The sequence below is a fragment of the Meleagris gallopavo genome, chromosome 10, assembly GCF_905368555.1.
Source record: "Meleagris gallopavo chromosome 10, MGAL_WU_HG_1.1, whole genome shotgun sequence".
Lineage (NCBI taxonomy): Eukaryota > Metazoa > Chordata > Aves > Galliformes > Phasianidae > Meleagris > Meleagris gallopavo.
Window position 1 is genome coordinate 806,256 of NC_139413.1, and position 9,847 is coordinate 816,102.

Genomic DNA, 9,847 nt, shown 5'->3' on the forward strand with positions numbered 1-9,847 from the left:
TGTCAGTGTGTGAGGGAGGACAAGGAGAAGGAACGGCTATGGCCGTGTCTGAATTGTCCACCCAAGATCTGGGAGATGCACCGAGATGGCAGTATCCCAGAGAGATCAACGGGGAGCCCTCTGGGTATCCTCAGACCACCCAGCAATCCGGAGAATCCGTGATGAGGCGAGGAAGGAGCAGATGTTGTCCAGTAGGAACGCATCCTGGCCACACAGCTTGAGCATGCCCATCTCTGTCTCCAAGTGAGAGCCAACCCAGGGAGGGCCTGCTGAGCCCGACCGGCCCAGCGAGCAGCTCCATGTACAGAGTCCTGCTGTGCCCGGGCCACCCCTCCCAGGGGAAAGCTGTGGAGCTTGGTGGCAGGCAGGCTTGCTGGCCTTGCCTGGGCCCACCCTGCCCCTGGCCTGCAGCTCTCTGTCCCCCACAGGTGCCGCCGCCACACCACACACAACATTTCTGCATTTCTGCAAAGGCCACAGGAGGAGCACAGAGCTCCAAGTGCTTGAGGGACAGTCAGATTGCAGCTGGCAGTACCAGAGCTCCATGCACCCACCAGCAGCCTGGGAACACCAGCAAGAATGGCCCAGGTGCTGGCCACGGCTTGCACAGACACTGATGCAGCCTCTACACCCATGTTCCCCACCCACAAAGAAGGGCTCAAGAAGGCAAGCATGTCCTGGCAAAGAGCAAACAAGGTAACTGCCTGCATCTGTGCCTGAAGATGCACAAAACTCAGCTGCTTCCAAGGCTGCGCACTCTCCAGAGGAGGCCAACGATGCACCATTCTTCTTGGGAGCGTGCAAGGGAGAAGAAAGTGAATCAAGAGCAAGCACCATGCCTGAATCCTCCACACGAGCTCTGGGAGAAGCACCAAGATTGCAAGATCCCAGAGGGATCACAGGGATGGCCTGTGGATACTCTCCCATGATCCCAGCAACCCGCAGAATTCGTGATGCGGAGAGAAAGGACCGGATGTTGTCCAGGTGGAATGTGTCCTGGCCAGGGGCATCGAAGATCCCAAGCAGCAGATGATGGTGCCAGTGCTTCGGGCACTGCTCAGGACATGCTGGGCATCTGCACTACAATTGCAAACGCTGGGGGCCAGTTTTCTGCCTCTGGTGATTTTCAAGCCTGGGATGCAAGTGTGCAGACTTTGTAGCGAGAGCTGGAAGAGCCCACTTCCAGAGGGAAAAACTGCAGGACAGTTCCTGGTGCTTTGCTGTTTCACAGCTCTTGCCCCATCTGATGAGGCAGAAACCATGAGTTCAGATTCTTTTCTGGACTCAGGTCCTGGGCCTGCAGGACAACTTGAGCCTACGTGTGCCTCAGACACCAAAGGTGCCGAACACTCAACTTCTCCCAAGACTGCACACTCTCCAGAGGAGGCCAATGATGCGGTGCTGTTCCCAAGAGTGTGCGAGGGAGGAGAAAGAGAAGTAACTGCTACCACCATGCCTGAAGTCCGCAGACGAGAGACGGAGGCAGGCAGGAGTGCGTGCCCTGCCACAACCAGGCTCACTGTCCCAGGGAAAACCTGAGTACAGTGCAGCAGGGCCTTGCCTCTGCCTCTTGTCTGCAGCTCTCTGTCCCCCACAGGTTCTGCTGCTGCACCACACGCAGCGGCTCACTGCCAGACGCCAGCTGTCATCAGAACTGTGCTTTGGGCTCTGCACAGGGTTTGCACCTGCAGCTGCATCAGGGGAGAGCGAGAGGAGAGGCACGAGGCTGCCAAGACCAGGCAGCTCCTGGAGATGAAAAACTCAATCCCGTAGATGTAGAATTCTGATCAAATGTTACCTTTATTCTGTTCAGGCTGAGTTCTGCCTGATCGGTGCGCTCAGGTACGTTTGGTCTCTGAGTCGACTACTGGGCTCAGAGCACGGGCAATGGATCCCTGTGTCGGTGGTGCCAGCAAGTGCAGAGAGCGTGGGCGTGCAAGCCATCCCAGGGAGGGCCTGCCCAGCTCACATGGCCCACGAAGCAGCACGGAGGCCAGCAGCACTGCATGCCCCGCCGTATCCAGGCCCACCTCATACACCGTCTGTCCTTGCGTATGTGGAAAGTGAAAGTGTTGTTTCTGCACTGAACACTGAGAAGGGCAATTGATCTAAAGAAGTAAGCTGTAACATATCCTTAAAAATAGCTGATGCAGAAAGTAAGAATACCATATGCATACTAGTAACATATTTTAGAAACATAGTTACCGAATTACCTAGCAAATACTTTCTCACAAAGCTGCAATAGATTTTAAGTGTTCTAAACAATGTGGGTGTGGTGTTCTGAACTAGGAAACATGCTGTAAGGTTGTTCATTAGACCGGCAGAAGCAAAATCCATTTAACAAACTGTCAAGGAATCAGGGCCTGTACATGAAGCAGAACTGTCCCACTCTGTGGGAATGTGAGGATGCCACAGCAGGCTCCAAGATACTCCCCTCTATCCTCCTTCCGAGCTTATCTCTACGCAAGGACAGATGGATGACCAGAACAATGACCAGTGTAAAAGGGGCACAAATGTTAGGGGGGCAATTAAACAATTAAGAGGCTATGTTTATGTTTATGTTGTAAAACTGACATCCAAAAGTTACGACCAAGTGTTTGTTAAGAAAGCAATTGTTAGAAGGCAATTAACCAGTTAAGACATTTGTGTTTGGGTGGCAAAGATTTGTGTTTACTTGATATTTGTACGATTAGGGAAGCGTGGCAAAAGAGTGCGAACCTGCAGTACTGAGCCAATGAGGAACCGGGCCAGAAAGAGATCAGCGTCGGGCAATAGGGGATAAAAGATGTAGCACTGTTTTCTTGGGGCTCTCCTGCTTGCAGGAGGCCCGCCATTGCAATTGCAAATAAAATCTGCTTTATCACAGAAACCGTCTTAGAAAATTATTTGGATATTTCCCACACCCCCCTCTTTTTCTTTCACAATGTTGATTTCTGCAATTCCTTTCTAAGGTACGATTCTAAGAACTCCTTCTTCACTTTCTTCGTTCTCCCTTTCTTCTAATATCATCACTTTATCCGAGTATGGTGGTGGATCCATTATTGTTTGCTTCAGTAGTGCAGTTTTGATTAATCGCTGTACCAATCCCCTCACGCAGGGGATAATACAGCACGTAGAGATAAGCTCGGAAGGAGGATAGAGGAGAGTATCTTGGAGCCTGCCTGCGGCATCCTCACATTCCCACAAAGCGGGACAGTTCTGCTTCGTGTGAAGGCCCTGACTCCTTGAAAGTTTGTTACATACATTTCACTTCTGCTGGCCTAGTGAACAACCTTACAATATGTTTCTTAAATACTATACCCACATTGTTCAGAACATTTAAGGTCTATTGCAGCTTTGGGAGAAAGAATTTGTCACGGAATTCGGTAACTATGTTTCCTAAATATGTTACTAATATGTATACGGTATTCTTACTTTTCACATCAGCTATTTCGAAGGATATGCTACAGCTTACTTCTTTAGATCAATTGCCCTTTTCAACGTCCAGTGCAGAAACAACACTTTCACTTTCCACACCCCGTCCCAGGGAAAAACCGCAGCGGCAGTGGGCAGGAAGGGCCTCGCCTCTGCCCCTCGCCTGCAGCTCTCTGTGCCCCACACGCTGCGGCGACTCGCCGCCCGTCATCGGGACGACGCCGAGGCCCGGACAGCCGGCCGCCCAGGCGTGCGTGGAGGGCTGCCGCAGTGCGCTGCGGAACCCGCCGGGGCTTTGTGACGCGGGCCGGCGTCGCGCCCGAAGGCCATTGTGACGCGGGGCCGCCTCGAGGGGCCGGAGGCCCCCGGAGAGAGTGCCGCTCACTCTCGGGAGAGCGGCTCCGCGAGGAGGCGACGGCTCCCCCGGGTGCGTGCGACCGAGCCTCAGCGCGAGGACGCGACGATGAGCGAGGAGCGAGAGAAGAAGGACGAGCGCCGGCCCGACGCGGGGCTGCCGCGCGTGCGGGAACGGCGCCGGGTGCGGGCCGGGGAGGGAGGCGCTCGGGCTCGGCCGGCGGCGACTTCGCCGCCTCCGTCCCGCGCCTCCTTCTCCGCACAGGTGGTGCCGCCGGGCGGCCGGAGCCCGGGCTCGTCCCTCCGCGGCTCCGTCCGTCTGCCGCCGCTGCCCGGCCCGGAGAGCTCGCGGGCCTCCGGGAGCCGCGGCGCACAGGTAGGGAGCCCGAGGGAGGCGGGGCCGGACGTCTTCCCGCGCCGCGCGGGGACCGCCCTGTGCCGGGGCGGCTGCGGGGAGCGGGGCGGCGGCCGCCCGCGGGCTGAGCGCTGCCCTCGGTGCCGCGTGCGGCGGGAGCGGGAAGCACCGCGCTCACTCGGCCTTTCTCCTCGGCTTCTCTTGCAGGCGGCCGGGCGGGAGTTTCCGGCGTCGGTGACCTGCGGCGGTGCCGGCGGGCGAAGCGGGCAGCCTCGACCACCCTTGCTGCCTCGCTTAAGGCGGCCAGGGCTGCCGGCAGCTGCACCCTGGCGTGCAGCAGCATCTTCTAGGACCTGTAAGCTGCCTGCTCTGCAAGCAGCAGCCTCTTCCACGCCTTCTCCAAGTGGCAGAGCGCGTGCTGTGGGCGTTAGAGGCAGCAGACTCCCAGTTCTTGCCCCGAGACCTCATGTCCAGGACGGGACAGCAAGGGCTGAGAGCAGGGTTGCAGCTCTGGAAGTCTGCTCAACTGTTCTGGTGCCTCGGCATGCCAGAGCCGGTCAGAACTACGTGGTGTCCCTGAGCTGTGCTGCAGCCGCAAGCCCGAGAGTCGGAGTGCAGCTGGCAGTACCAGGGCGCCGTGCATCCACCAGCGGCCTGAGAACACCAGCAGGAACGGCCCAGGTGCTGTCCACCAAGGCTGGGAAGATCCACGCAGCTTGGAGAGATGCTCAGGAGGGCACCAGAGACACTCGTGCTGCCACTGCACCATCTTCCAGAGCAGCTCAGAAGGGCCCAGAACGGGCAGGCAGGCGGCAAAGAGCGAGACAAGGAGCCTCTGCCTGCATCAGTGCCTGCAGATGCAGGCAACTTAGATTCTCCTAAGGCTGCACAGTCTCCAGAGGAGGCCGATGATGCGGTGCTGTTCCCAAGAGTGTGCGAGGGAGGAGAAAGAGAAGTAACTGCTACCACCATGCCTGAAGTCCGCAGACGAGCTCTGGGAGCAGCACTGAGACTGCAAGAACCCAGAGGGGTCAACCGGGAGGCCTGTGGATGTTCTCCAGTACACCCAGCCATCTGGAGAATCTGTGATGAGGCGAGGAAGGAGCAGATGTCGTCCAGCTGGAACATCTGCTGGCCAAACGTGAGCATGCTCAGGCTGCCAGGACCCCAAGCAGCACATGCCAGTACCAGTGCTACCGACACTGCTCAAGGAATGCTGGACACCTGCACCACAACATCAGTGGTGGAGGGCCACTTTCCTGCGCCAGGAGAGTTCTTGTCCTGGGATGCTGGAGTGCGAGATGAACAGCGTGATTTAGAAGAGATTGCTGAGACAGAAACGTGCAGGACGGTCATCTGGTGACCTGCAGAGTGCATGTCTCTCCCTATCTGATGAGGCAGAAACAGTGAGTTCGGCTTCTCTTCTGGGTGCAGGTCCTGGGCCTGCAGGAGAGCTTGAGCCTCTGCCCGCATCAGTGCCAGCAGAGTCTGAAAATTCGGATTCTTTTGAGACTGTGCACCGTCCAGAGGAGGCCAATGCAGTACTACTTCTCCTGTCAGCGTGCGAGGGAGGAGAAGGAGAAGAAACAGCTATGGCCATGCTGGAATTGTCCAAAGAAACTGTGGGAGTAGCACCAAAATTGCAAAATCCCAGAGACATCAACCAGGAGACCTGTGCATGTTCTCCAGTACACCCAGCAGTCCAGAGAATCCTTGATGAGGCGAGGAAGGAGCAGATGTCATCCAGCTGGAACATCTGCTGGCCAAACGTGAGCATGCTCAGGCTGCCTGGACCCCAAGAAGCTCATGCCAGTACCAGTGCTACCGACACTGCTCCGGGAATGCTGGACATCTGCACCACGACATCGAGGGAGGAGGGCCACCTTCCTGTGCCGGGGGAGTTCCTGTCCTGCGATGCTGGAGTGCGGGATGAACAGCATGACGTGGGAGAGATTGCTGAGACAGAAACTGCAGGACTGTCATCTGGTGACCTGCAGAGTGCATGTCTTGCCCCGTCTGAAGAGGCAGAAACAGTGAGTTCAGCTTCTCTTCTGGGTGCAGGTCCTGGGCCTGAAGGACAACTTGAGCCTCTGCCCGCATCAGTGCCAGCAGGTCTGAAAACTTTAGATTCTTTTGAGACTGTGCACCGTCCAGAAGAGGCCAATGCAGTACCACTCCTGTCAGCGTGCGAGGGAGGAGAAGGTGAAGAAACAGCTATGGCCATGCTGGAATTGTCCGCACAAGTTCTGGGAGGAGCACCAAAATTGCAAGATCCCAGAGTCATCAACCAGGAGGCCTGTGCTTGTTCTCCAGTACACACAGCAATCCGGAGAATTCGGGATCAGGCGAGGAAGGAGCAGATGTCGTCCAGCTGGAACATCTGCTGGCCAAACGTGAGCATGCTCAGGCTGCCAGGCCCCCAAGCAGCTCATGCCAGTGCCAGTACTACCGACACTGCTCAGGGAATGCTGGACACCTGCACCACAACATCAGTGGTGGAGGGCCCCTCTCCTGTGCCAGGAGAGTTCCTGTCATGGGATGTGGGAATGCAGGATGAACAGCATGACTTGGAGGAAGAGATTGCTGAGGCAGAAACTGCAGGACGGTCATCTGGTGACCTGCAGAGTGCATGTCTTGCCCCGTCTGATGAGGCAGAAGCAGTACATTCAGCTTCTCTTCTGGGTGCAGGTCCTGGGCCTGCAGGACAACTTGAGCCATTGCCTGCATCAGTTCCTGTGGACACAGAAAGCTCAGGCAGTTCCATGGCAGCGCACTCTCCAAAGGTGGCCAGTGAAGCACCCTTCTTCCTGTCAGCATGTGAAGAAGGAGAAAGAGAAGAGCCACCTATGGCCATCCCTGAGTCCTCCAGGCAATCTCTGGGAGAACCATCTATTCTGCAGGATCCCGGAGAGATCTACTGGAAGGCCTATGGATGTCCTCCAGTTCACCCAGCGATCCGGAGAATCCGTGCTGAGGCAAGGAGGGAGCAGATGTTGTTCAATAGGAACATGTCTGAGCCACACAGTGTGAGCACGCCCAGGCTTCTCGTGCTCCGAGCAGCAGATGATGGTGCCAGTGCTGCAGACAGTGTTTGGGACATGCTGGACATCTGCGTCACGACATCGAGGGCTGATGAGGTGAAGACAGCAGCGGCTCGCCGGCGGATACCAGCTCTCATCAGGACTGTGCTCCGGGCTCTGCGCAGGGTTTGCACCTGCAGCTGCATCAGGGGACAGCGAGAGGAGAGGCACGAGGCTGCCAACACCAGGCAGCTCCCCAGAGACGTGTGATTCCATCGTGTCAGTGTACAATTCTGGTTCCATCTTGTCAATGTAGAATCTGGTTCCATCTTGTCAATGTACAATTCTGATTCCATCTTGTCAATGTAGAATTCCATCCTATCAACATAGAATTCTCATTCCATCCTGTCATCATAGAATTCTGATTAAATGCTATCTTTATTCTAACCTGGCTGAGTGCTGTCTGATCTGTGCGCTCATGCGCATTTGGTCTCTGAGTGCAACTACTGGGCTCAGAGCACGGGGCAATGGATCCGTGTGTCCGTGGTGCCAGCAGGTGCAGAGAGCGTGGGCGTGCCAGGCAGAGTGATTTCTGGCTTGCAAGGTGTGAGCTGGCTGAGCCGGTGTGTGTGTGAGGTGGCCTGTGATGAAGGGGGTGAGGGGCTCTGAAAGGGGCAGCCCTGGTGGGAGAGCACCGGTGTGTCTGTAGGGGTGGGAGCACGGCCAGGCACCTGCCTAGAGGAGACCAGGAGTGTCCCGGCTGGGTCAGGGCTCCTCAGGTGTCACACTGCGCAGGCTTGGGTCCTCCCTACATGGACATCGTCATTCCCCCATATGCGGATGTCACCAATATACAGATAAACCCGGACACCGTGGTCCAACGTGAGCTTCTGCAGCCTCCGTGTCTATGCTCCGAGCGCCAGAGTGGGCGCGAGTGTTTGTACCCCTGGGGTAATCGGGTGAATGTGCATTGCACTCCCTCCAAGTAAATGCAAATTGATTGTCCTCCACCTTCCTCAAGGGGACCATAAAAAAAAAACACCTGTCTTAGATATCAATAGCAGCCAGAAAGGGGTGAGCCTGTTCCTGTAGGGCAGTTTCTGAAACATTTGGGGCAGCTTTTGCTGAAGGGGCAGTCTTGGCATCCAGACGCCTGTAGTCCACTCTAAGTCCCCATTTGGCATTAGGCTTCCACACTGGCCATACAGGAGAGTTACAGGGAGAGTTTGCCGGTGCTATTATCCCTTGATTGCGTAGCTCAGCTGTAACGGGGGCTGTACCTTCCTTAGCTCGTAAAGGGAGAGGATTGGGCTTCATGTTTGTTGTCTTGGAAGGAGGTGAGGCTGGAGCTACCTACAGTAGTCTGAGAGTTGGACTAGCCCAAGGGGAAACTGGGGGGAGAGTGCGTAAACTACACCATCATCCATGACCTAACAGCTCTCGTACACAAGGGTTAGTAAATACCCACATGTCCCATCTCTCCCCTTGCTTAACAGAGACGGGAATGGCAGTTTCCCACTCCAGTCCCTAGATCTAACTTAACTCCCTCTTCTGAGGGGCAAGCAGAGGGAGTTAGCACTGATGAGGTTGTGATTTACTGTAGGGTCCGCTCCAAGGGAGCACACAAAGGAAGAGTTTAGCCTCAAGAATAATTTCTCTGAGCCTGTGCTAATTCGGTGCTGGGAAGGAGCGGGGGCAGAAGGCCCCTCCTCTTCCCTCCCCGAGCACTTCATCAGTGCTTCTGGTTGCTGAGACTGCTGCTGCTCCTCAACCAGCTGCTCTTGTAATTTTCCTCCTATCTCCTGCAAGGAGGAGATAATGCTGGCTCCTGAGAATCATTGCTGCCCGTAGTACTTGCGGGTGTGACCAGCACTGTCCCGAGTACTGCACAAACCACTGCTTTCCCTTTTCTTCAGCGATATTTCTATTCTGCCCAGTCGCATATTGCCTGTGGGTTCTGCCAATTCTGTCTTGTCCTAGTGAGCCCAGTGGAGCAAGACAAGAATCAAGGTCCCTCAACGTTTTCTGGATATGCTCTGGGCTATTAGGATTGCCCATCCCTCCTTCCATGCTTAGCACCAGCTACTCATAATGTACTTCAACAAACTACCTGACATCACTAACCGCCTGCACTGCCTGCACTAGCAGCACTGCCAGCAGTAACTGCCTGCACTAAATGCCAACACTAACTGCCACCGCTCATGGCCTGCACTGCCTGCATTGCCAGCGCTAACTGCCAGCAGTAACTGCCCACACTGCCCGCACTGCCTGCACTAATTGCTCTGCCAGCAGAGAATCCGTGATGAGGTGAGGAAGGAGCAGATGTCATCCAGCTGGAACATCTGCTGGCCAAACAACGTGAGCATGCTCAGGCTGCCAGGACCCCAAGCAGCACATGCCAGTGCCAGTGCTACCGACACTGCTCAAGGAATGCTGGACACCTGCACCACGACATCGAGGGCCCCTTTCCTGTGCCAGGAGAGTTCCTGTCCTGGGATGCTGGAGTGTGGGATAAACAGCGTGATTTAGAAGAGATTGCTGAGACAGGACCTGCAGGATGGTCATCTGGTGACCAGCAGAGTGCACGTCTCGCCCCGTCTGATGAGGTAGAAACCAGGCTTTCAGCTTCTCTTCTGGGTGCAGGTCCTGGTACTGCAGGACAGCTGGAGCCTTTGCCCACATCAGTTCCTGTGGACACAGAAAA

At 55.9% G+C, this 9,847-nt stretch overlaps 1 protein-coding gene across 1 annotated transcript; it reads left to right on the forward strand.

Annotated features, from left to right (window-relative positions):
- Positions 1–5,093: 5,093 nt before the first annotated feature.
- Positions 5,094–7,413, forward strand: LOC146543668 (uncharacterized). The gene is given in 2 exon segments (XM_085231795.1): positions 5,094–5,465; positions 5,467–7,413. Coding segments are annotated over 2 exon segments (2,319 nt in total).
- Positions 7,414–9,847: the final 2,434 nt, after the last annotated feature.